Here is a 26,103-nt window from a genome sequence, read left to right as displayed (position 1 = left end):
GAATCACTGTTACTGCTCAGCTATGGCTTAGCTAGTCTGCCTGTAAAAATGAAGATTTATTTTTATGTGGCTTAAACTAAAACGACTGAGTTTTAATGTGTGCTCACTCTTAACTATTAAAATTGTGTGCAATGGCAGTTTAAATGTTTTATTTTCAAATAAACAAGCAAATGGACTGTTATTTCTATAAATACTAACAGAATCATGTCCAAGCACTGGGAGTTTTTAGCCTGGAGCAAGAGGAAACCACACATTTTCTGTTTATTTTTTGTGGGTTTTACTATTTTAAGTAACATCAAGGCCTGAACTGGAGATATTCTGACATTTCTGGTTACTTAGAAGAAAAAAAGTCCCAGTAGTTTCTTAGCAAGGTAGGTCAGTTTATGCTAAGTCACTGAGTGACAAAAAAGTATTCTCCATGACAACAATATATGCAATGTCCTTCTGGATGTCCATCACCAAGTCTCTTCCAATGGAGCCCAAAGAAAAAAAAAAAGAAGAAAATGGGAAAATAGTTGATGGAGGGCCCAGTCCTGCAAGCATATATGCAAAACTACTTACATGCACAGTGCCATCAAGTGTCATTCTGCAGGGATATTTGAGAACTGTCCCTGTCTCCTTAACTGAGAACAGATGTTGAAAGTGGTATCAGATGCTCTTTGCTGTTCTCCCTCCCTGTATCCTCAGCATGAAGGATAAAATGACAAGGTTCTTATGATGTCTTTGAAACAGTAAAAGCTGAGCATCAGCTGCAAGGTTTAGATCTAATAAATGTTGCTTTGGCTTTCCTTTATAACTAGCTCCTTTTAATGTTTTGAAGGAGCAGAAATGGACAATTATTTGGTTGTGTTGTTCTAAGTAATACCTGTGGAGCTTTTGCTCAGCCTCATTTAGTGATAAACGATTATCTGCAGGTGACAAAGTATTGGTTGAGTTTTTAAACTAAATTTTGAATAGACAAATTCAGACAGCATTACATGACTGATTTTTTACAAGGGTATCAGGCTATCCTTTGAAACTGTATGTTTTTGCAGCCCAGAGTTGTTCCTCTAAAACTCTGGTCAGTTGAAAACAGTGCAATCTCATTTCTTTGCAGCAATAAAACCCTCTAATAAATAGAGAGAAAAATGATTGAAATAAGTAAATACAACAAAATTAGGGATGCTGAAAGCTAATGAACTCAATTGCAATCACTATGAGAGTAATAGCCTTAACTATTGATTAAATATCCGACTATTTACATCTTGTACTGGAACTGCTGAAGGCAAATGATGCATTGCAAAGCAAACAGAAGCTGACCTTTGCACGTTTTCCCATCAGGCTGCAGCGTAAATCCAACTGGGCAACTGCATCGTACCCCTGTTGCGGTATCCTTGCAAGTCCGATCACAGCCTCCATTATTGACAGCACATGTTTCTGCAGAATGAAAGAGAAAGAGACAGAGAGGAGGGGGGAGAAAGGGAGTGTAATGAAATGTTCTGGGGGAGGGGAGAGGCACCAACTCTTTGGGACAATTTTACAACATTATGAAAGCAATCTAAGTTTAAGCAAGCCAATTCAAGCAAGCTGTCAAGGTCATCAGGGCCCATGTACTTGTTTTGACTGACAAATCATTTCCACAAGTCATGATTTCTTTCTCCCACAAAACTGGTGTTTTTATTTATTATATTTAGTTAGTGCTTTTGAACTGTCTTAGACAATAGGATGGGTTATTACATATGAAACAAGTTTAAAAAGAAAAAAAGTGATTGCCTTTAAAAGCAGAACCAAACAGTCAGTCTGTTTCATATCAGTCAATGTCTAGCCAAGGCTTTTTAAGGTTCATTTTTTTAAAATGATGTTGCAGGCAGAATGAACTTTAAAAAGCAGTAGAAAGCAAAGCAGAGTGCTAGACTTGGAACTGAGAATATAAAATCCTTAGTTAAGAAAGAGTTAATGGAAAATGAACTACATATATCACTTTGACAAGAATCTACATGCCCAATCTGTTCTTACTGAACTACAAGCAAAAGGCATCTGGGTTTTGTCCACTTAAAGCTTTTTGCAAATTGAAAGGAGTTTGGAGTGGGTGGGAGGGCATAATTGAGGTCACTGAACCCATTCCAAGCTGTGTCATTGAAATTTCCCAGTGCTTGTAGTATGTAGAAGGGTGGCTGGGCAAACACAGGCAAAAGAAAGCTGCAGTACTTCTTAGCTTTTACAACAGTGGGCAACGACTATTAAGTACCACTACATTAAAAAAAATAATCTTCAACTTCATTACAAAAAAAGCAAAAACCTCTTCCTTAATGCCGTTATTTTCTGTTACTTGTGTGTGCACATGCGCCCACCTTACACATACATACACATGCATACCCACACACACATCCATAAAATAGATAAAAGGCAAGTGAAATGATTAACTGCTTTGATCCAGAGAATAGAGTGGATGCGAGGATGCCAATTTAGCATGTCAGTTTGAACTGTGTATTTATCTGAAAAGTATTTACTTCAGAGAGCAAGTCCTTTTAATAGTATCTTTTTCAGTTGCTCTGGCTTTGATTAAATTAAAATAGCCTCCCTGCTCCCCCCACGATTGCCATTATTCTACTCAGCTCACCTCATTTTGGCTTTCCCTGAAGAGGCTTTGTCATTACTTACTCAGATTTACAGACTCTTACTGCTGAATATTCAGTCTGTGTCACAATTGTACTCTGTAGACAGGGTCTGAAAATACGCTATAGGATATGCTAATGGAGAATTGCCTTAGAACCGTATGTTGATCAAAAATTATTTACACAGAACAGAAAATGTTTTACTTTTAAACCAACTGGTACTATAGGATTTTTACTTTAAAGTAGCCTCTGCTAATGCCTTCAGTGTGAACTTAGGCTGGTCCTTTGGAAAGACTTCACTGCTTCAAAGTAAGAAAAAAATATATCTGTTTCTTTATTCTTTTGAACTGGTACAGACCTCTACATCAGTTTTGGAACAAGTTGCTGGCACCTATAAACAAACTGAAAGCAAGTGGTAGGGGCACACATGCATTAACAGCATGGGACAAAACTTTGCTGTCCATATACATTTACCTATGCTGTACTAGATATATCTATATCATGTGTGCTACATAATAACATCATATAGAAAAAGCAATAAGTACACGAACGAATTTGCATTAAGCTACTAGCAAGTACAGCTAACATAATGATTGACTTTTTTAGTGAAAGCTTTCTAAAAATGGAGCTGAACCTGCAACTCCTTATTTTCAGGCGGAGTTCTTGCTTACCTGTCTAATCCAACAAAATTAAAAGGCCATTTTGCATGAGCACAGAACATTTATGTAAGACTTGCAGAACATGAACCTAACTGCTTAAGTTCTGATTTTCATTTACTATCCTGGGAATCTTAGATGCTGACACTACTTTTTGGAGAATTCCTTGGTAAATTACAATGCTGTCATTTCCATTTGTATGTGAATGTGTGTGTCCTCGTACACCAACATATCAAATTATTTTACATTCCAGAGAAGGGAAAAGGTTTCAGGTCATTTAATTTATTTATTTTTTTTAATTTGGGTACAAGTTAATGATAGGATGACTTGCCAAGAGTAAAAAGTTAAGATTAAAAAACAGGAAGAAGTGTTGAAGATGTACGTTTGGCATGGCACTGCAAAGAGCAGTAAATCTTATGTTAGCAGATTAACTTTGGCATATGAAGAGTCTTTTATTGCCATCACCAAGATATGTACATAAGCAGTAATATTTCTGCTTTCTGGATGACATCCAGTGAAAATGAATAGACACAACAATTTTTTTTTCCCATGGCATGGATGACTGGATCTATAGGGTAAGGGTCATTCAGTGAACAAGAGTTATTTCTATGTATAAATAGAGGGAATCAAGCCAGCTTTTCTTATTTTCACAGAGATTTAGTAAAACAAACCAAAAAGGATAAATACCCTTCAACTTTCCTGGTGACTCTGACTTTAATACATGACAAACTCCAACAGAATGAAGACCCAAGTGAGTGAGAGGACATCTGACAGTACCTCTAACATTCTGGATAATCAGAGAGATGTATTGACGAAATTCCTTACACTTAAGGTCATGAGAAAAAAATGGTAAAAGAAAGCTAATATGAATAGCAGAATGTGGGAAAGAGGTATTACAAGCTACATCAAATAGAATTGCTGAGGCCTATATACAACATAAACTGAAGCATGTCATCACTGGTGTTTCTGTTAGAAATTACTTCAACCCATTCTTCTCACCACTGTCAAACTTTAGTATATATTTGAAATGCAAATACAAATTTTAGGTCTCAAATAAAGAGCAGAAAGAAATGACTTATTTCCAAGCTATCATGCTGGAGATGCTATACTTATACAGAAGGGAAAGAACAAATGTTCAAAATTTGGATCAAGTCTTCATGATCATATTGATCCTACAGGCTATTTTCCACAGTTTTTGTCTCTGTGAAAGGTAACCTCACCATATTTAATACTCTTTTTTTTTTTTTTCCGGATTATTTTGGCATGTTTCTGATGTTTTTTGTTCTGATGCAGGAGCAGAAAATCACTGGAAGACAAAGTAGTGTTGGGTAACTGATATTTCAGTTCCTTCTGAATTAAGATAAAGCTCATCATTCATAACTAGACTTCACTAGAGTTTTAAATCCTACTTATATCCTCACTTACAGCCCTGCTTATATTCTTATCAAATTCCCACCAGAAAACTTAGACAGAAACAGAGATCTAAAGAAGAGGACATCTATTTATACAACGCAGTGTGGGACAGCTTATATTGTGTTTTTCCACTGTAAGCTCCTAAGTCTGGAACAGTCTCTCATGTAACTGCTCCCCGGATTGATAAACAAGAAGTAACCAAAATCATTACCAACATGATTTAAAAAAATCTACATTTTACTAAATTAAAATATTTATTGATTCAGCAATAGTTCATTGCACTATGGGATATGTGCTGTTTCTAAGCATCCTATTAAACTAAATATCCTATTAAAAAGTACATGCTTGAGCTGTCAGTCCTTCAGCACTGGATCAGAAGTGTTTACTAAGTTAGGAGGTGAAGTTACATGAGTATTCAGTCCTTTAATCACTCCAGTGTCTGTAAGGATTTAGAAGTGAAAGATGAGTTCTCCAGGTTCTAGTTCTGCATCTTTTCGAACTAAAGTGGCCACAGGGACTGGTCACTTCCTTTAAAATAAGCTGACATCATCGGACAGGACTTATTTGGTGTTGAACACTATTAAATGCCTGAAACACAAAACACATTTATCATGGTTTGGGAACATTTCTACAAAACTAAATTTCATCTTTTTTATTAAATATGTAAAAGATAAACACTCAAAATGTAAGCCTCTATCCAAATCTGTTTTTTGGAAATGGTCAATTGTTTCACAAACCCATTCAAAAAGTGCCTCCAATTTTTGTAGTTGCATTTTACCTCTACAATCAAAAGAACATGATGTGATTTCAAAGGCATTACTGAAAATCAGGCAAATCTTGGAATTTTTATTATTTACTTCGGCAGCTTGGGTCAATTTCATCTAAAATCTAAAACAAGTTTTAGGAACTGAGATATGATGCAAACCAAAACAAACTTACATAGGTCTACGTGACCAGAAGGGATACATCTGAAGATTATAAAGTAATATATGTCTTAGTGAGGTTACTGCCTATAATCTTTGATAAGTCATGAGTTAGGTTCCTGATGACAGGAAAGGGCAAACATCAGGAAGGGCAATGGGGAGGCTCTGGGCAACGACAGGCCAATCAGCCACACGTAATAAAATCATGCTGGAAGCCATTTCCAAGAACATGAAAGACCAGTTGATTTGAGAACAGCCAGCACTGGCTTACTAAGGGCTAATCATGCCTGATTAACATGATCACCTTCTAAAATGACATGATTTGCTCTGTCCATAAGGGGATGGCTGTGGATGTTGTTCACCTTAAATTTCGCAAGTGCTTTGGCATTATTTTCCATAGTATCCTTATAACCACAGTGATCAGAATGATTATGCACTGGATAAGTGGATAATATGTCAAGTAGAAGATTGGCTGGATCACAGGGCTCAAATGATTGAATCAGTGGTACAAAGTCCAACTGGCAGTGTGTCATGAGAATTATCCCTCAGCTAGTGATATTAGGGCCAGTATGTCTGTACTAACAATGTGGACATTGGGATGGAGTGCACTTTCTGAAAATTTGGGGTTGATACCAAATTGGGTGACTAAGGACTAAGGCTGCTATTCAGAGGGGCCTTAGCAAGTTGGGAAAATGGACTGAAATGAACATCATGAACTTCAGTGAAGGCAAATAAAAATCCTGCATCTGGGATGGAATAATTCCATACAACAGAAAAAGCTGAGCATTTACTGGCTAGAAAGCAGCTTTGTAGAAAAAAATGGAGTCTTGGCTGAGTGGGATTCAGCTTTGTTTCCTCGTGGCAAAGAAGATAATCCACATCCTGGCCTGCATTAATACCAGTACAACCGGAAGATCAAGAGAAGTGATCTACCTGGCACTTGGAGTAACAACATCTGGAGTGCTTTGTCCAGCTCTGGGTGCTGCAGTGCAGGAAAGGCATGGACATACTGGAACAGATTCAGTGGAGGTCTGCCAAGACCATTTTTAGGAGGTTGGAGCACATGACAGGAAGAGGCTGACAGAGCTGTTCAGCCTTAACAGCCTTCTGAGCCTGAATACTCAGAAGAGATCTTATTTCCGTCTACAGCTATCTAATGGGGCAGTGTATAGAAAGTGGAACCAGACCTTTCTTGGAGGTGCGCAGTAGAAGGACAAGAGGCAACACATGTAATTTGGAATTCCAACTTGATACAAGGAAAAAATTGTTCACTATGACAGTGGTCAAACACTGGAACAGGTGCTCAGGGAGGCTCTGAAATCTGTATCCTTGGAGATGTTCAAAACTCAACTGGACGTGGCTCTAAGCAACCTGGTATAGTTGGCCTTCATATAATATATGAATCATATATAATTCATATAAGAAAGCTTCATCTAACAGATGAAGGTGTTTCTGCTTTGTCCTAACCAAGGTCAGTCATTTTGCATTAGCACTAATTATGTTCTACATAAAAAATTAATCCTACACTCTGGAATGTGTGTATACACCTGCAGATATACGCAAAACTCCCCTTTCCCAGTCTCAGTGAACCTGTCAAAGCATTTGGTATACTGTTCAGTGTGATAAAAATTTGCTTAAGACAATATAAAACGTTCAAATGATTCTCTTACAGAATAAAAAGGTTTAAAAAACTAAAAATGCTGTACTTGGCTATAAGGAATGAAGTGAAGAAGTAACAAAGGAATTGATCATGTTTTTTAAGAAGACCTAAAAATTCACATGGTACACAAGTGTTAGGCAGGTAAGAAGGTAACTGATGAATTTAAAATTTTATGAAGAGCTAAGGTCTCTATTAGCACTGAAAAGGTGTAATCCTGCTTGTCCCACAAGAAGGTTGAGCCAGACGGCAGTCACAAAGAGCCCTCAGAAAAAGATGTTGAATATAACTTGGTTTTACAGTATTACTGTTTAAAAGCACAAGTGCTATTCTGCAGCCAATGCACCACTGTGTGGGCTACCAAGACACCAGTCAGCGTAGTGTATTTCTGCTGTGTAGACCAGTGCAGGTCTACATAGTATCCTGAAAAAGAAAAAAGACAGATGAATGCTGTGTGGATCTCAGCCTGGAGGATGATGATCGTAATTGCATGTTATTACCAGAGTGTCTAAAAAGTGTAAAAACATTGCACTAGTAATCATTGTCAGTTCCCTTTTTTTCATCAACATGCAGCTCTATCCCAAAGGCACTGCAAGGCATGAAAGGAAGACCAAGCCATCTAGCAACAAGATGTTTCCTTTGGAGATACCGAGAAGCGGTTCTCTGATCTTTTCAGTCACCCAGCATGGCAGCCTGCAGTCAGCAGGATCCAGAAGCCCTATGTGTTTTCATTCTCTTGATCACAAAACAATGACTGGAAAGAGCAGGGAACAACTGTAAATCAAAGAACTGTTCTCAATAACGTGCGTATGAACATGCAAAGAAGACTTAACAGAAGACCAAAAGTAGCCAGCAGTAGTGAAAACAACAGAAATCATACATAGGGTCAAGTGAAAATGGAGAGAGAAGCCACTCGAGTCATAACCTACATCCAATGAAGTCTTGCAGCAGCTGCTGTCTTGATCCATCTTTCTCTTTGGAAAAGCACAAGAGAGGGGACAGTTAACAGTACATGCTTCCACAGAAGAAGTTGTTCTTGGAAGAAATGAAAAAATTCTGTATAGCTAATGATTTCTATTTTCTATTTTCTATCCTAAATCATATTCTATGATTTTGACTGACCTTCTCTCTTCAGACTTTGTGCAGACAAAAAGGATATATGCAGCAATGTGTAGGCAGTAAAAGATTAGGATTGGTCATATCTGCTGGTTTATGTCATCAAACTAAAGATGGTGAAATCCATATACTACAAAAGGTGCAGCACTGTCCTGGTTTCAGCTGGGAGAGAGTTAATTTTCTTCAGAGTGGTTGGTATGGTACTGTGTCTTGGACTTAGGATGAAAATAGTTTTGGTAACACTGATGTTTTAGTTGTTGAGCAGCCTGGCTTCTGCGTTGCCAGTGAGTAAGCTGAAGGGGGTGGTAAGAAGCTCGGAGGGGACACAACCAGGACAGCTGACCCATACTGACCAAGGAAATATTCCATACCATACGACACCACGCTGAACAACAAAACTGTGGGGAGTTGGCTAGGGGGAGGCTACTGTTGCTGAGAGACTGGCTGGGTACTGGTCAGCAGGTGGTGAGCAATTGTGTTGTGCATCACTTGTTTTTTTAATTTTTTTTTCTTCTTCTTCACTTTCTTATTAAACTGTCCTTACCTCAATCCACAAGTTCTCACACTTTTACCTTTTTCAGTTGTCTCCCTCATCCCACTGTGGAGGAGTGAGAGAATGGCTATGTGGTGCTTAGCTGCCTGACAGGTTAAACCACAACAAGCATGTACCCTTTTTTCTCACTGATTAGTAATTAGTAACTGATTTGAAGATAATTGCTACTGGAAACATGGAGAGGCAGGTTTGTGCTGATTCTCAAATTTAAAGGCCACTGAGGTGCTTAATGCTGCCTAAAGACACAAATCTGGGCAATGTCTGACTTTAAGACAGAAGGGAGAAGAAGAGATAGCAGTCCCTCAAAACAAAGAATTGTTTCTAAGTTTGCCAAATTTCTGTAAACTGTTAAGACTGAAATGGTAAGAGGTAAGTATGGCTGAAAGGAGGACCTGAGGGACATGTTTTCCCTACCTAGTTCCTATGACTGGCCAAACAATAATACTGCCCATAGTGCAAGTCAAAGCAATCTAGCAGTTCATTGCCCTTCATTTGGAATTCACTTGCAGAAGCTTAAAGTTCACTGGGTCAGCAGAAATCTTAATCTGTGAAGTAATGATGCCTGGCAAGTGGAGTGGCAAAAAGGGTTAACCTACTGGCAATCTCTGTTCCTCAGCAGATGTGCCATAGCTAAAGCTGTTGTAAACTGCTTCTGTGTTTGAGCCAAGAGATAACATGCTTACCTATCCTAAAACACATAAAAAGGTGTTGAGAAGGCCTAATCTTAATGCATTAATTGTCATCATCTGTAATGATTCTTTGCATCTGGATTCTTAGCATTCTGGAGCCCTCCTAAGGATTAACATCAGGACCCAACTGTGCCAGCTGCTATTAAGTTAAGGTTAAGAAACAGTTATCAAAGGAAACAGTATGATTGTAAGGTATTAGAGCAGTTCTATAGGAGAGACAGATCCTGCCCAGCTGAGTGGAACTGGCTCCCTCACTTTCAACAACACTAAATTCATTCAGTTTAACACACACAAAAAAAAGTACCTGAAATCAAATCGTGCCATAACTTTTAGCTACAAGGTGTCACCTTCTCTCACACCCAAAAAAGCCTGTGCTGACATCTCGTTTTTTCACTTCAAGTTGATATCACAGCACAATCTCTAACAACCACGGCTCTCTGTGAATTCCACATATATTAGATTTTTGCATAGTACACTCCTCCACTTAACATTTATATTATGTAGTGGAATCTTATGGAAACAGTTTTACCACTAGTGTCATCACTAGTGTATGCAGGTGAGTTGCGTGACCAAGCCTAACAAAGATATCTAACTGGATAAAATAACACTCAAAATCCCACTCAAATTCTGACCAAAATAATTCTTTAAGCCTGAAACTTGGAAGACACTAAAGCTTAACTTGGGAAAGGTAATTTTGGAGGGAAAAGTTCTGTCGATTATACAGTTGAGCTTGCTTTTAAATAAGAGACAATAGGCAGTATGGGTAACAAGGCAATGAGACAGAGGACACGTGTCAAGACTGCTGCTGTCATCCATAAAGAGAATTTTACTGCAAATGGCAGTGTATGCAGTATACAGCATAAGATCAGGGTAGAAGGAAAGACCCCAAGAACAACAAGCACAAGGAGAAAATTAAACACACAACTAAAATAATTGAATTTTCAGTTAAGTCAGAACGATGTTATTCTCATGCAAATTATGCTCTGTGATGCTGAAAGGATAGAGAAAGAGCATTCAGAAGAGTATAATGAAAGAAAAAAGTAGCTGTGAACAGAAAGAAGGAGAAAGTGAAAGAGCTTCATATTCAGGGAATGAAAAACGTGAGACAGAAAGGGTAACTTGCAGGATGTGGAATTCTTCACTCCATTATGCTTGTCTCCTCATTTCCTTGCAATTTCATGACTGGTAGAATTTTATTTGCATGAAAATAGGATGAGAATTCTGCACTGCCACATAAAGAATGTATGAAGAAATGACTAGGTGAATCTTGCAGTGAATCACTAATCCTGCAGTCCTCATTTCACAGTTTCAGGTTCATCTTCAGGGGAACAGTACACATTTAGGGAATGTCACTTGATAGATTGGATCAGGTGTTTTACAAACACTGGATGAGTCCATTCTGGTCACTTATAAATAGCACTATTAGTTTTGCTTTGTTGTTTTTTTTCTAAATAGGGAAGATGCATTTAAGAAATATTGAAATACTCCAAACATCACTAGGGAGCATTATCTCTTGACCTTGGACAAATCCTTTCATTTAAAATGGAAAAGCAAAAAAATGGAAGGTATTGGTAGGAATTCTGGATAAGGTCAGAGACTTTATCATCAGCAAAGAAATGAAGAAAAGGGATTTTTACAGGAAATAGCACACCATTCACAAACTCAATGAATAAAAGTGATGATAACTCAAGATGAAAATATCTGCCCATGGGAGAGAGAGAATGAATAACCTCAGGGATTCCTTCCCCTATTTTCCGTGATTTCATATAGCAAAGTAGAACTGATAGAAAGAGCTAAAGTGGGGTCTTGGTTTCACTGTTAGTAACTGAGTTAGAGACTCCCCTGGCAATATGCTTGTTAAGAACACATTTTAAATGCTTTGTTGATTAAAGAACAAAAAGGTTGGGATGTATACAGAGCAGCACGTTTGGCTTTCTGACAGCAGATTTCTGACAGTGAGCATTTTAAAATCAGATAAATACCATTCAGAGAAATAAAGACGTATTTTAAGTTATTTGAAAGACTCCTAGGAGGCAGTACAACAGAGCTAAGAACTGAAGTAAATGCTGAAAAGGTGCTTCTGGCATAAAGTGATACTTGGTAGGCTGTAACTATGATAGAAGTTAATTGCTTTGGAAGAACATTTGAAAATAAACACTAGCTTGTCCATCTCCCTGCTCTTTGAGACAGAAAAGCAATACTAGGGTCATCTGGAAACTATCATTCCATTTTGAAAGAGAATCAAAAATCAATACTACAGAATGCATTTTTATTTCACACTGGAACAAAACAACCTAAGCCTTTTGGAAAACTTCTAATGAAAAAACAGACCTCAAAACACTTTATTCTGATGGCATGGTATTTAGGTTATTACATGGCATGTTAGAAGCCCTGGTTCCATTTTCTATCAGTTAATGTTTACTGCAGCTGAAGAATCCTAAGCCCTTATCAAGCTATATTGGTTATCGATATGAGCCCAAAAAGTAGAACACCTTCGTGAGCTAATAATGAGGTAGTCTGAATTTACAGCCCAATGTATCCCTTGAACATGGGTGGTAAATCACCATGAAAAGGGCTTCAGTATCATTTTTTTCACAGCCCAAAGAAGTGTTCAAAACAGACTACTGCGTTCAGTTTGTTTCCCTATTTCTGAAGACCATTCCAGGCAAAAGCAATTTGAAAACCATAGTCTTCCCACAAAATTTTCTTTCAAGAAAAAGGAAAGGCTTTTGCCAGAAAACTTCTATCATACGGAAGAAATTTTTTAGGTGAACAATGCAAGACTTCAGTAAGTTCTACAGTTCCACAATATTCCTTCCTGAGCTGCAAAGGAACTAAATTTGGCTCTACTAGAGAGTTCTGAAATCCAGAAAATGGTGGATTTCTATATGAATTACACAACCATTGTGTGTTATACAGTAATTCAAGACAGAGATTTGACTTTGTAGAAGTTATTCACAGTGAACCATCAGAGTAGAGATCTTTGGCTGAAAAGGTGACCCGTGATTGTTTCCATACTGGTATGACGTTATTTTACACCTGGCAGGAGAAAATCGCTTTAATTATGAGGCTGTGGTAATCCTAGTTAATTTTGTTGATTCTATTTCCCTGTAGCCAAGGAAGAGCTGTATGTCTCTGCTGGAAAGAAAATAGTGATTCAGAGAGATTAAGTCCTGAATTCCTAACAAACAAAACACCAGACTGGAGGCAACAGCTTGGATAAGGTAAACATAACAGACTAGAAAGTCTGCAAGAACAGGTATTCTATGATTCCTACAAAGCTTAAGCCATAATGCCTCCTGTCCTGGTTTCAGCTAGGATAGAGTTAATTTTCCTCCTAGTAGCTAGTAGGGTGCTGTGTTTTGGATTTAGGATGAGAATAATGTTGATAACACACTGATGTTTTAATTGTTGCAGAGCAGTGTTTACATTAAGCCAATGACTTGTCAGCTTCTTGCTCTGTCCCGCCAGTGGGCAGGCTGGGGGTGCAGCAGGAGCTGGGAGGGGACAGACCCAGGACAGCCGACCCAAACTGGCCAAAGGGGTATTCCATACCATCTGATGTCATGCTGAACAATATATATATATAGGGGTGGCTGGCCGGGGGGGGAGGCTGGCTGCTTGGGGATAGGCTGGGCATTGGTCAGTGGGTGGTGAGCAATTGCGTTGTGCATCACTTGTTTTGTATACATTATTATTAGTAGTACTATTATCATTATTATTATTATTTTCTTTTCCTCTCTGTCCTAATAAACTGTCTCTATCTCAACCCACAGGCTTCATTTTCCTGATTCTCTCCCCCATCCCAGAGAGGGAGGGGGGAGAGTGAGAGAACGGCTGTGTGGTGCTTAGCTGCCGGACGGGTTAAACCACTACACTCCTTAATGTTCTACCAAGCTTATACTCTTCAGCATATAAGACTATAACCCTCAGAATTGCAATGTGCCATAGGGAGAAGCAGAAGTAAAAAGAAGACAGCATACTAGAGAAAGTAGAAAGTTTGTATGTTATTCACGTGCACGGTCATAGAAGGCATATATCCTTGCAAGTTAAGACCTGAGATTTTTTAGCCTTAACACCAACATAGTGCCATAGCACCAGTTCTTGTCAGCTCTGGAATCCCAAGAATTTCCAGTTGGACTAAGAGAAAGAAGAGGAGAAGGGTGGCTTACCATATGAATGTGCATATGGCAACATGTCTCAAGTAACTGACCTTCATTTCTCCTCACATGATTATCAATATGATATTTACACACTAGGTATCTGCCCTCTGGGTATCTGCCTTCTTGAGTCCCTGACTTATGTAAGCTTCCTGAAGGAGAATCTTGTTTCATCAGAAATGAGGAATGTAGAGGACCGCTCTGCTAAGAGCTGCATAGTACCTAGAAGCCTCTGAAGGAAAACTGCAGAAACAGAGATGGTGCTTCAGATGGCCTTTCTGTTATGGTCAGGCACAAAATCAATGAGGTACCTTGAACTCCTGGAGGATGTTCAGCTCACATCTGATGGTTCTACCCCTGCTCATTAACAACATGGCCTGACACCTACAGTGTGTATACATCTGATACCTACAGTGATAATCTGGGGTGGAAATAAGTATAACTAGGTACTGTTCTGCCATGGAGGCAATCAGGTGAGGGAAGAGTGCTCCTCAGGCACCTGCTCCTAAACAAAACAAAGTCAAATCATGCTTGGTGCCCAGGGTAAATAGGGTAGCTTTATTCTTAGATAATTGTGGTTTAGGAAAAAATAAACTCAAGATATAAAGCCGGGTACCACTTTAGGGTTCAAATGGGTAAACCTAACCTAAGAAGGATCAGCTATAAATTTATATCTCCCTGACTGACGTACTTGAAGTAATAAATACAGGTTGCCCAGAGAAGCTGTGGATGCCCCATCCCTGGAAGCGTTCAAGGCCAGGTTGGATGTGGACTTGGGCAACCTGACCAAAGACCTGCCTGTAAGTCACGCTCAGGAAATCAGGGATGGAATGTAATACAGGTACATGTAATGTACAGCCTGAAAAAGCTGGTCCTTGTTGGTGTGTATTACCAAATCACTTAAAGTGCTTCCTACATTGCAGAAGCAATCTAGGCAGAGGTAAAGTTCAGCAAAAACAAAGTCCAGGACATTGCCAATGTACTTCACTGCTTATACAAGCACTTCAGTTGACAGTAAAATGGTTTGTAAGGGCCTCGGGAACCAGCTTAGAATCATAGAATCAAGAATCATAGAATCATCTTCAAGGGAAGGAAAGAGAATTACATTCCTGTATCTGAGGCAGGCTGCCAATAGCCTTACTGATGATCCAAGAAGCCAGTGCCCAATGGCAAAACCTTTAGAAGCCCTGACTTACGATGAGATGAGCACATCTTGTCAAAGAGTGAATTTCAGTGCCCAGTTTGGGTGTTATGAAGGTGTTTGTAGTGATGGTATTACTACCATTTGTACGATTATTCTGGCCTTAAACATGCAAGGGAAATTACTGCACTTCTTTAAGTTCAAGGCAGGATCAATGCAATCAGTGCCCCTTGTTCTTTGATATAATAAAAGGAACTTTGTATAACTGTCTTCTTGAGATAAGAAACCAACCTTATACCTTCTAGAATCAGAGGAAGAGCATTTTATTGCCAAAGTGGGATCTTACAACAGTGACCTCTGGAAAGAATGGAAAAGGTATACAGAAGGTGAAGGAGAGAAATGCAGAGAGCCTTTGCAGTGGTTCTGAAGTTACATGGGTTCAAGCCCAAATCAACCTGATCCGCTTGAGTAGCAGAGAGTGCAGGCAGGGAAGTGAAACATGGTGAGAAATGGGTCAGGCCCACCTCTTCAAAAGTTCTGACCATACGGGAAAATAAGATGATAAGATATTAGAAATACCCTGCTGGACAGAAGTTGGATCATACCATGGTGGTGTTGCTAAAGCAACTTGAGGATTTATACTGTCTAGTAAGGTCTGTGATGATGACAATGCAGCAAGTGACTGTATTTTTAAAGATAATTAAAACAATCAAACAAACAAACATAAAATTTCTTGCTTCTAAGAGTTGATGTAGACTCCCCAAAGAGCAAAGTATTACCTTTAATTAGGATATGAGGACTTCTTGAGACTTAAGACCAAACAGTGGCTCAGTGTCCATAATTCTGGCAGACAGCAGAAGTCCATCTGGAATACAATTAAAGGTGCACTCCTTTTCCCTCTAAAATGGCAACTGAAGTGGAAGTGAAGGAAATGTAAATAAGCTGTATGAAGAGCAATATGGCACAACATTTCACTGACAGGAGAAAATTCATTCAGTGACATCTCTTTAATGAGAGCACTCTTTACTCTAAACCCAAGTGGTTTGCTAAGAACAGGGGAAGTAAAAGAAAAGACGGAAGCCCGCAGTATTTCTCAATGTTATGAAAGTAATTGGATAAAAATTTCTAAGAATCACTGGATGGCTCTAAAGGAAAGTCTCTTGCAGATCATCTGAGAAGGCCAGTTTCTTGTCTGCCTCACAAGACCTAAAAAAAAAATACATCAGGCAGGAAGGAAGGGGGTGTATATATCTAGTTTTCTCTATTTAAGATTTAGCTGCAGGTCACAGAACCACACCATGACTAGGACACAGGCCCTTCTAAGAGTCAGTCTGAGATACTGAAGCAGCCACTCTTCCTGTAGGAAATTAGTGGCACTGGCACTCATATCTGACAGCAGTCCCGTTCTCCCAAAGTTATCTAACTCAAGACTATTCTTAGCCTGTGCTGATATTAAGTGTTACGAAGATCACAGTCATTTTAATAATACAGCAAATGACAGAGGACTAGTAGAGATCATCTCAGGGCTTGCAATAGAAGGCATCTTTCATCAGATTACTGAAATTACATAGTCATCAACTTTTCCTACTTTTCCAAGACTGCCTGCAGCAGGGTCAAAAATTGCAGTCCATTTACAAGAGCTGGTAAGGTTTTCTGAGGAACTTTCTAGTGCTTTCTAAAACAACTGTTTAGAAAGCACATGAAGAAATATGGAATTTTATGGAAATGCACTACACTTTTAAAATGTAATAAAACTCTATAAAAAAAACAGTTATGGATTTTATGAGTATCATAACATAGAGTAGAAATAAACAATCAGATAAGTCCCTAAATAGTAAGCTACCCACTCAGGTCTCAGTTCCTAATTAAATTTCTGTACAACCATAGTTAATGTTCTTCTAAGGAATCAGTTGTTCAAACAGGGGCTGTCCAGAAACTGTCAGCTCTTGGCCAATACCTGCTGATACAGGAGGTACTGAAGAGTTATACAATGTGTTTTGCAAACTGATTTTTTAACCATCTCCCTAAACCTACTTCTAGAGTCTATGTTTGTCTTGGAACTTGCAGGCCTAGTGTAACTAAGAAGCTTGTTGTTCATAATATCTTTTTAATTCTGTGCCTGAACTCTTGTAAGCATTGTGAACTTACTCTCAGGTTGGATAATTGCTTCTATCAGAGGGCAAAGTAGCAAAGCAGTACACTATGCTGCTCAGTCCCTCTAAACCACATTTTACATACTGTTAGTGCTGGGTAATCTCACTTTGTAGATAGACCTTGAGTACTGGATTTTCCAATAGTATATAGGTCCTTTCCATGATTTTTTACTGACTTCCTGTGAGATGATGGATCTCACTGGAATTACAACTAGAAGTGTTACTATCACCTTTAGAAAGCAAGATGGGCTGCCTCATAGCTTTTGTCAGCTTAAATCAGTGTAAACAGGGCATCATTAAACAACAAATTTATATGGGTCGCTTGCTAGATCTGTGAACGAATTGCAAATTAACAAGCATAGATATTCTAAAAATAAAGGAACATATGCACAGGTGTTCACAAGAGGGAAAATATTTTACTTCAATATTATCATCTAATACAATTTCAGACTTAACAACACCCTGTGATTTCTAACATAGGGTCTGTCTGCTGTCCTACGATTAAGTGGATGGTTTAGCATGGGTGACATGATATGAAGTGGTATGAAAATTGTGCAAGTGTTGTCACCTATTGCAACTATTAGCCCAACAATTAACTCAAACTGAGACTTCTGGTCTTCCAAAGGTGGTTCTTCTAGGTAGGTGAAGATGTTTACAGCCAGAGCTGAGCCTGCCAAGGGCTATCAGGGCAGAGTGTGTGATGGGCTTACTGCTTTTAGGAAAGGAAACAACAACCAGAAGGGAACAGAGCAGAATCTCATCATGCCAGAATCTCTTCTGTGAGTGAAGAACCCCTACCTTGTAAATGGTTCATTGGGTATATCTCATCAATGCTTGCTATGCTTAAAAACTAATAGAAATATTGTATGGGGTGTGTAGGGCATCAGAATGGAAAATACAGAGTAATAAACCACTTGGAAGCCTCCAAACTGCTGGCATCATTCAGCAGTCTATGCTACCCTGTGCCCTTTGTCACATGAAAAGAATCTGGTAGAGATCCAGCCACTACCCTGTCAAGTTATCAAAAGGTTGTTCTCACTAATGGCCATAAAAGTAACATAAGAAGAGCAGTACAAAGGTAAGCAATGGGTTAACTGAGGAACTAAAGAATTATCTTCATTGTCCAATGCACTTCCTCATCTCTTCCACTCTCAGGCTCCAACAATACAGAGAAACAAGCCATGCTTTAGTCTTGAAAGAAGAACATAAGGAAGCTCACTAGTCACTAGGGAAAAAATCTTTCAGCGATTACAAACATAGCTACACGAAGGAAATAAATCAATTTCCAGTCATAATATTTACATTTTTATCAAAAGTAGGCAAATTCAGTTGTTCATTTAACGCCACATACGTAATAGAACATTGTTTTATATCATCATCATCATCCACTTTTAAGTCAAAAGGCAAGTCTGCAGCATGAGATTTTTTAGGAATCTTAGAGCAACACATACACACAAACACACACAATTCACATGTAAGAAGTAGCTTGCATAAGGTAAGTAAGGTTAATGGCAAAAGCTTCTTTCTATGCAGAAGAAATTGAACATTAATGCTTCAGCATTAGGAAAAAAAAGTTTAAAAACGAGAAATGAAGTTGTACAACAGATGAGAACTTAGCAAAATCGGTGACCTTTCAACTCAGATAAAGTCAGCTAAAAAAAAAAACACAAACCAAACCAAAACCAAAAGGACCAAATGAGACCAAAAGAGAACCTCCCCCCACACGCACATACAGACAAAAGTGAGAGCACAACAAAGGAAGTGGAAGAAAAGTGTTACCCATAAGTAGCCGCCGTTTCACCCGCTTGTCCACATCAGCTACTGACGTGGCATTGTACTCAGAACTCTCAATTGCAGCCTCATCCTTCTCTAAAACACAAGTAGGGGACAAACATGGAGCAGTTGGTTAATCACAAGCCCAATTTTCCGCTGCCTAAGACAGTTTCTTGGCATGGCACAGCCAAAGCCAAGAAGCAAGGCATGAAAGCACTAAATCCCCGTTAGAGAGTTAATTCCCTTAAAGACCCCAGGAAAAAATTAAAGGGAGTTTTGGGAAAGGAGGATGAAAGAGGGGGAGGAGGAAGAATGGTCAACTACAAAGTAATTAACCAGATACATGAAGGTTAATGACTACTGGAGAACAAGACAGCTAACATGAGTGCCCCAGAGAGGTGTTAATGATGGAAATTAAAATTCAAGGATGCTAGTTAAACAACCTATTAAAGACAAACTTTAAAGTGATTCAGGCTAGTGGTGGCATCATGATCTGAAATTGGCAGGTGGAAGACCAAGACAGACAGAGAAAGCAAGAAGAGTCCGGTGATGGATGGGCATGGATGCACCATAGTCTTGTACACATTGACACATCATGAAGAGGAACCAAACAACAGCATGCAAATTGAACAAAAACAACAACAAAAATAAACAAACAACAAACCAAACAAACACAAAAAAGATCAATTTGGGCAGTGCTGGTTGCCTGCTTGTCTATGAAACACTACTAGCTAAACATTCAGTGCTAGAAAGGATGTTGCAAGAACAGGGTTTAGTAATTTTATAAGCATGCAGTAAGCAAGATGATGTCAGCAAAGGTCATTGTACAAGGTAGTCTCTGATATCCTGTATGTAAGAGTTTCAGACATCATAATGAGGACTTAGTTTGGTTATGCTTTATTAGAAATACACAGAAACAGTCACAAGTGTGGGAAGAGATGATCAGTAAGTGAAATAAAAATAAAGATTTCTCATACAGGAGAGCAATGGAGAAGCAGCAGCTTGGTAAATAAAATGATTTATACAGAAAAGGAATTGCTTTATTAGCAAAACAAAAACCAAAATGCAAGTGGGGACTTTCACATGCAGCAAACATAAAAAATAAAATAAAAGGATAAGTTAAGCAAACAAAGACAAAATATGTTAGACAAAGGGTCAGAAAGTATTTATATGGCATTGCAGAAGTTTGCATTCTTGCAGTGATGCCTGGAATCTACACACCACTGAAGACAGCAAACATTGGAATCACTGAAGTGAGGAGGAGGAGGAGGCTGGCAGGTTTTGTTTGTGGCAACACTACATAGTTGGGTAGTAACAAGAGTTGTTTTGTTTTGGTTTTAACAAGTTCTAGATGGGATCAGGCTGCAATGGAGGCTTTTGTTTGAGTTTCTTTTTTATTTATTTATTTATTTTGCTCTGTAAATAATTAATGAACGTCAGTTATCAGACAAGACAGGCAATCAGGAACCATCACCAGAAAGCAGGAATAAAAATGTAAAAAAAAAATAATAAAGAAGTATTCTAAGAGAAAGAACTATTTAGTGGGAAGAAAATCAGCACAGGCAGTAATATGTGACTTACATCACAAGACCAAGGAATGTAACATGAAGTTATATGTATTACATTACAAAAATGGAAAAAAAAGTAAAAAACAGGTGCAGTGTATACAGCTTTTAAAATCATTTTTACATGCTGGATAATATAAAACATTGATCTGAGGATATTAGTGAATGCTAAGAAACAGAAGATCAATAATCCATTCAATATAATATGCTCTCAAGGCCCTCACTCTTGCAAATTCTCTGCATTTGGAACTGCCACAGGCTTCAGGGAGGGTTATTTAAACAGAGGAACTGTAAGACTGAGTCCTCCGTTAATCAAAAAGTACTAGCTGAGAGATCCCGTAAGCTGAGACACAGCTTGTGTACAATACAGCAAGGCAAAGACCAGTGCTGAACCTTGTTCAGCTCTGCCTCTGCCCATACAACTCTTATCCTACCACACAATTTGTGCAATCAAATCCATCAGAAGCAAATGAAGTCCTGTGCAGCCTCTGAGTTTTATGCCATGGATCTGATCAAGAGACCACTAAAGATAACTGACAGATTTCCATGGATTTTAGATCAAGTGCTTTGTCTTGCAGTAATGACAAAGGAGACAAAAGATGATAAACGTGTCCATTTTTTTTTAACCTCAGGAAATTACTAGGAATTCATAAGAACTTGAAATTAAACAAACAAAAAACTCAACAAGACCACAATACTAATGAAAGCCATTATGGATTTTAGGCTCTAGCCTGTAAGAATCTTTGAATTCTAACTTACATTGTGCAAAAATATCCCTTTTTATTTAAAAAAATGCAGGGGATGGAAAGAAACGGTGTTAAGCAAATAACATATTTTATAATCATAAATGTTTGCATAACATCTCCCAAGATGCTTTGTCTCTTGAATGGCTTTCCTACTGGTAATCTTAGTGAAAGCATATTCGCTACAAGTGCTGTAATTTTTAGAATCATAAAAAATACATCAGGGAAGAAAGCACATCACGATGTTTCATTTTCCACAATAACAGCTTAGAAAAACAGGACCATTTTCCTCACCTTACTTACACAAGGAAGGCTGACTCATGAAAGTGAACAGAAGAGCTGAACTTTCATACTAATTATGTAATGAAACTTTCATACATAATTATGAAAGTTCTACACCTGTTCATTAAAAAAAATCAGAGTAATGAAAAGAAAAGTTAAAGAAGAGTAACAAAGGGATACTTCATTAACAAACATTTTGACAAAACACACACAAATGCTTCTCTCTATACATAGCGTGACCTTTGCTGTTATGGCCAGGAACTGCTGTTACACGCTTCTCTCAGCAATGATACTAAACTCCTGGGAGATACAAACACACACACGTGCACACACACACACACACACGTATGTGCACATATGTATTTTACGAGGAATATGAAATAAAATGCGCTGCAGAGAAGTACTTACCAATGCAGGTTCGGCCATCTGAATGTAGGGCATACTTCTGATGACAACCACACACAGGACCAGTATCAGTGTCATCACAGGTGTGTTGGCAGCCTCCATTCCCATAGTTACAGGTTACTAGTTAAGCCCCAAATGAATGTGTATATATGTATATATAAATAAAATGACAATGAAACCAATTAGTCTTGAGGGCCTTTCAGAATACAGAAGAGCAGTAACAAACCAAGACATAAGGCAACATAACATTCGTATTTGCAGTTATTTGCATTCTTTATTCTTTCTGAGCCACATTGTCTTAGCCACGCTCCTGCCTCATGCCTTACTTTTTCAATCCATGCAGTGAAGAAAAGGAAAGAAAGAAAAAAGAAGCATGTGCTACTTTTCCACCAGTCTATTTTTATTAGTAATTTTAGCATGAGTGGTCTGCCAATTTCATCTCTTCCTAACAGCTATATGCTTTTACGTACATATCTGTGATGTATGTGGCAGAAAGAAATGAGCAGTCTCCTAATACAAAGTCTATAAACAGCCTTTCTCTTTTCATTCTTCTTTACTTTCTAAGTAGAGGAAGCAGAGACCGAACAGCAAGAACAGAACCACGTAAGACTTGAAATCTACTGTTTCAAGTAGTGGTCCTCCTAGAGTAGAAGAACGTTTAAAAATAAAGCAGGATTTTTTTTTTCCTCTCTGAGACAAAAAATACAATGTTAATATGGCCCCACAGTGTACTGGCCTCTACTAGGGAGGAAGCATTGGAAAGGTTGCTTTTACTTACAAGCATACAGTGCAAAATCGCTTTTAGCAGTTAAAATGTTCTCTGTTAAAAAAAATACTAAATATACATTAAAGCAAACATTTTTCCTGACAGGTACAGTTTTGAAGTTTACAAGAATTAATAGATTGATTTTTTTTGTCACTTGATGGATTTAATTTCTGACAAACTAGTTTTTAAATACCAACCTGGTATACAATGGCTCTAATTTGCCCCCGTTCTGTCTGATCTTTTGCAGTCACATAGCTTGATGCTGAACAAACCAGTTCTGAATTCAGTTTATTGTCTTTATATACAGATAATTTTGACTAGACTCTTTATGGATATATTTTTATTACCAGATACAGGGGAAATTCAATGTACGATTATTCAGTTATACTTAGAAATTTCAGAGGACTTAGATATTCTGATATGTTAGAGTAATTTAAATACTGACTGCTATTAATCAGAATGAACTTCCTCACATTGGTCTTCAGCAGAAATTTTCTCCTAGATAAGAGAGTTTATACAAGAGCCAGGGTAGCAAATTGCAATATACCGTAAAACTAAGATAATAGTTAACAGGATTTTAAAATTGGGGATCTAAATCTAAACTGTGATTCTACTTAATCCAACATAGCTGAACTCATAATTTCCCAGTGACCTCAGTAACTCTGCTTTAACACTAGCTTCTTAAAATGGAGTAGACTGGAATTTCTAGTAATAGTATCAGTAACTGAAATATCTCACATCTGTTGTGAGTGTCCCTGTGCCGAATAGTCATGCCACTCTCAGTAACCACTGAAGTATTTTACATAAAATGGAACAATTCTAGCAAAAGAAATTGAGGGAGACCACCTCACCATATCCAATAGAATTCCCATTAAATCTCCCGACAACACAGGAACCTCTAGTTGACGTGAACAGCCCCTGAAGTCTGGTAAAGGTCACAACAGAAATTGTCCCTCTCCTAAGTGAGTGTAGACCCCAGGCTACTCTGGGTGCAAGCATTCTTGGTCCTTGACATTGTACAACCTGAACAAAATCCCTGTGATGTTGAGAGATAGTGAGAGAATAATCTCTTGGTGTAGTAAAAACAATCCCTAAGAAGATGGCCTGCCTGGATTCCTGCCTCTCCTTCCATGAATACTGGTATTTTAGCCAACTGAAAAGAATGGCGGTGAGAAAGATGGACAGCAGCTTGATTCATTTTTTTTACTGGAGCCTGACAGCGCACTAGGCTGCAAAATGGGAATTGTGGGTCCAGTCCCACCAGACAGAGGAGGGAATTAATTCAAATCATGACAATCCTATGCTTTCAGAGAATTACATTAAAAAAGCCCTCCAAGCAGCAACCGCTCTCAGGAATTTCTTCTTTTTCTCCTGTTTTATAACTAACCGTTGATTTATTTTTCTGAAAAAATACCTAAAGCAAACCATTCTACTTCGCATCAGATTGAAGCAACATTTTTTTTCAATACACAGTAACAAATAAGCTTTTATTTTTGATGCAAAACAAAAACTTAAAATTTTATGTTGATTCTTCATTCTTAAACTCCCACTTTCTCAATGCAGTCATGATGAAAATCATTTTCCTGCTCAACACTATGCCTGTCCTCATTCACTTCTTTTTCTCCACTCTTTGATTTGCAATTATTTTTGGCGTGTCATCTTCTTGGGACTCCCTCTCTATGTCACATGATGTGCAGAACAGTAACACTTTTTTGTTAGTCTGGGGGTAGATGTAATACTGTTTTACAGCCTAACTGAAAGGTACAGGAACAGACAGAGGATGTTTGAATCAGGTGGCTGCAGGCTGACTGCAAATGTGAGCTGTTCTTCTGGCTGGCTGTGTCTGGGATGTGATCAACCAGGGGCTGTAAGTGGTACAGAAGGCAGCCGCTTGCAATATTCATGGTAAAGGGTGCACACTGGCAGAGCTAATCCAGGCCAAGGTAATTTTCATTTATCTATCTTCCCCTCATTCTCAACCCTGCATGCCTCTTGGACTACTTGGAGATTCATTCAATGTTTCCATTCCTGTTGGACTGCAGTGCCATCACAAATTAACTTAAAGGTGCTGTTTATGCCAGATATTTAAATACATATATAACCAACAGTATTTTTATTAACTATTTTAAAGTACAATCAGCAACAACGTGTACACTTCAGACAACTTGACTGCAATGCAGTCAAAAAACTAAAAACCTCCACTCAAGTCTAAAAACCTCCACTGGAAGAGATGAAAGTATCTTAACACAGTTGCTCTGATCCACATAACATAATGGACTTTTCCTTACTACGTTTGTCTGATGCTGTTCATAGTACATCCTGCAGAATCACACACTTGTTTTATAGTTTCCTTGTATACTGAAGTTAGAGGAATACTGGTTCCTGCTCTACCCAATCAATAAACGTACAATTTAGGTCAGTTCCTTTTACTGTCTCTTACAAATATTTGTAAATCATGAAAAATACTTAAGAGCAAAGGGACATCCAGATTGACTCCATTTTTATCAGAAAGCATTAAAGCAAATTCATGAGTAAAAAGTGTTCTTTTAAAAATTATTTCTTACAAATTTGGACTCTACAGCTATGCAACAGACTATGTGTGCGTTCATTAAGTTTGTGGCATTGAAGAGGCAAACGAAAAAGGACAAAATGGTAAATTCTGACAGACACGGATTATCTTCAAACACTATAAATCAAGTTAAAAGGATGGAAAATACTAGGTAATGGTTTGTTTTGTTTTACCAAAAGAGAATATACACGTATCTGTTAGAATTCAGATACACTGATCCCCACATTGCAGATTTAAAACCTGAATAACACCACTGCTTTTGACACTGCATCAGCATTCACATCTATCTTAAGTGCAATCAAGATGCTGGACTTGTTCTCTTAGTATTTATGGCATGGTAATTAAAATATGTGATACAGATCGAGAGAGTTTTCTGAATATCTTATAGGCCAAATCTCGACATGGCTTTTCCATTTGTGGGGAAGTACTCTGTACATTTGGCTTAGAGAAGAGGAGGCTGAGGGGAGGCCTCATGGTGGCCCCCATCTTCCTCATGAGGGGAGTGGAGGGGCAGGTGCTGAGCTCTGCTCTCTGTGGACAGTGACAGAACCCAAGGGAATGACATGGAGCTGGGACAGGGGAGGATTGCGCTGAGTGTTAGGGAAAGGTTCTGCACCCAGAGGGTGGTCGGGCACTGGGACAGGCTTCCCAGGGCAGTGGTCACGGCATTGAGCCTGCCAGAGTTCAAGAAGTGTTTGGACAATGCTCTCAGACATGGGGTCTGGTTTTGGGTTGGCCCTGTGTGGAGCCAGGAGTTGGACTTGATGATCATTGTGGGTCCCTTCCAACCCAGGATATTCTATGACTCTATGTTTCTATGAAAACTAGCACCAGATAGAGAAGGCTTTGCTCATGCCTGCTACTAACATGAGCAGAAACAACATATAAGCCCTTCAGAGACACACACCATTTATAAGAGATGGCTAACGCTGGTGGCCAAGTTAC

At 38.5% G+C, this 26,103-nt stretch overlaps 1 protein-coding gene across 11 annotated transcripts in view; it reads right to left on the bottom strand.

Moving 5' to 3' along the window:
• The window catches only part of SCUBE1 (signal peptide, CUB domain and EGF like domain containing 1), a 213,891-nt gene that overhangs the window by 73,663 nt on the left and 114,125 nt on the right, over positions 1-26,103 (bottom strand). For 4 of the 11 annotated variants that reach the window (XM_035540960.1, XM_035540954.2, XM_035540955.1 and 1 more), the window contains exons 6-8: positions 21,827-21,943; positions 18,835-18,924; positions 1,300-1,416 (exon numbers count right to left, since the gene is read on the bottom strand). The exons of 3 other annotated variants lie outside the window; for them this stretch is intronic. In XM_035540960.1, the coding sequence (XP_035396853.1) occupies positions 1,300-1,416; positions 18,835-18,924; positions 21,827-21,943 (324 nt within the window). The remainder of the gene's footprint in view (positions 1-1,299; positions 1,417-18,834; positions 18,925-21,826; positions 21,944-26,103) is intronic. 4 more of the 11 variants (XM_035540961.1, XM_035540959.1, XM_035540962.2 and 1 more) reach the window with 1 other exon arrangement.

Source organism: Cygnus atratus, chromosome 1 (genome assembly GCF_013377495.2).
Source record: "Cygnus atratus isolate AKBS03 ecotype Queensland, Australia chromosome 1, CAtr_DNAZoo_HiC_assembly, whole genome shotgun sequence".
Taxonomy (NCBI): Eukaryota; Metazoa; Chordata; class Aves; order Anseriformes; family Anatidae; genus Cygnus; species Cygnus atratus.
The sequence above is the reverse complement of the archived record's forward strand: the minus strand, read 5'-3'. Positions and strand labels throughout refer to the sequence as shown.